The following is a 1,724-nucleotide window of genomic DNA, read 5'->3' as shown; positions in this document are numbered from 1 at the left end:
TTTTAATAGTTGTACTATTTTGTATCAAAAATAGTCTTCGCCTATAAATATAAGAGGGCGCAGGAGTACCGAGATGTCCTTTCTCTGAGCATAACTGCCCTAAACCCACACATGGACTGGGGGCCATCCTTAACAAATCCCATTACGACGGAGAAGGAAATCCCTTTATCGAGATGAACACCTCTACCGGAATAGAAAGCGACAAGATCTGACCATAGACAACTCTCCGGGGTGAGGTGAGATCCAGCATTTCGGTTACGAGGTGGAATCATCATCTCTGTGGCACCTTCGCTATTCCCAGAGTAGTTATACCCTTCCCAAACTACCATGGCGAGTAGTAGTGGCCCTCCCGAGCCTTACCTCCTATTCTCCCTTATCTACCATAGGCGGGGTTATAATAGATTGCCTCGAGGCCCTATATCCCTATCTCTAGGTTTTGGTAGACGAAGAAACCGAAAGGGCCTCTACCATTCGTAAAGAAACTATTTGAACGTTCACAAGGTTAAATATAATTTATGAAATAGTTTTGCTCTAAACTCAGAACCATATTTCATCTTCATCTAAGTTCCAAGACCAAGTTGTACAACCTTCAACACAGATCCTGTTAATTTAAGGTCGATCAATGCAGAATTCAAGCCCCATATTGATATTCGTACACCGCTCCAGGCTAGGAATTGCGTAGCCCGGGGCCACAGGTGGATTACCCCGATAGATTCTCTGATTGGCTCCTTCTGGTCCAATTCTCCATTGTCACTTTCCCAATGTTAGAGGAAGGGGTGAATAACATGGCCTTCTGATCCTCTACTTTTTCGCTTACTAACTACTGGTGGTTGGGAACAAAGATTTGCGTATAACGTGTAACGGCTTTGGTTATTACTCAATAGCCAAAGATCTACATCTGAAATTGTTTAATTATTATTTTAAATTATAAACAAACAAGTAGCAGATATCGACGTCATCGTTCACAACACACAAAATTATAAACAGCTCTATTTATTAAATACGTACTCGTCCTACGATACAACTGTCTAAATCCGCACTTCTAGTGTAGCAAAAAATCAGAAACAAAACAACAAAAACGTTCTATGGACGTAGAGCTGGACAGACGATAGAGCAAAGTGAATTAGTTAAGAGGGGGACATTTGAAGCCTGGGGGAGGAGTCAATCCACACTGAACAAAAAGTTCAAGAGCCACCGGAAGGACGATGTTGAGATTGAGGACCTTAGCCCTTATGGTTGTACAAAAGCAGAGTGCTGCCTCTAACTCTGCAATTCCTTGCAAAAGAGGGCAGCACTGGTTCACGACAGGATCTCCAAGGTGAACGTGTGCCCAGCCGCTGAGTACATCAACACAGGTTCCAAGCTTCAATGCATTCACTGGACATCTGCCGGTCGATGGAGTTCCAGAAGAGCCACCTCCTGAGGGACCACACTTATGGCTTCCGCAACCCATTACAGGGCCCACGCTCATTGCCATAGCAATCATAGCTATGAACAGAATTGCTGCAGCTTTTGCCATGTCTACTTACTTTGTATAAACACTCCAAGCTACAAAGCACTAGAAATCAAAACTCAAGCTTGTTGCCAATGACCAAGAGTATGTGCTGTTATATAGGGCAGTGGATGCTATGGCCATGCGTTTGAATATTATCTTCTTGTGGTAAAAGCTGCAATCGGATCATATATTATCTGGCCATTCCATGTAGATTAGAAATAATTGTGTG

General features: G+C 43.2%; 1 protein-coding gene across 1 annotated transcript; it reads right to left on the bottom strand.

Annotated features, from left to right (window-relative positions):
* Nucleotides 1-1,123: 1,123 nt before the first annotated feature.
* Nucleotides 1,124-1,519, bottom strand: LOC131043975 (36.4 kDa proline-rich protein-like). Its single transcript, XM_057977236.2, has one exon. The coding sequence runs from the start codon at nucleotides 1,517-1,519 to the stop codon at nucleotides 1,124-1,126; it is 396 nt and encodes a 131-aa protein (XP_057833219.2).
* Nucleotides 1,520-1,724: the final 205 nt, after the last annotated feature.

This window comes from Cryptomeria japonica, chromosome 5 (assembly GCF_030272615.1).
Source record: "Cryptomeria japonica chromosome 5, Sugi_1.0, whole genome shotgun sequence".
Lineage (NCBI taxonomy): Eukaryota > Viridiplantae > Streptophyta > Pinopsida > Cupressales > Cupressaceae > Cryptomeria > Cryptomeria japonica.
This window is presented reverse-complemented; position numbering and strand designations above follow the sequence as displayed.

Excerpts from the sequence above, each read along its gene's own strand:
- LOC131043975 (XM_057977236.2), bottom strand. The coding sequence starts at position 1,519 with ATGGCAAAAGCTGCAGCAATTCTGTTCATAGCTATGATTGCTATGGCA.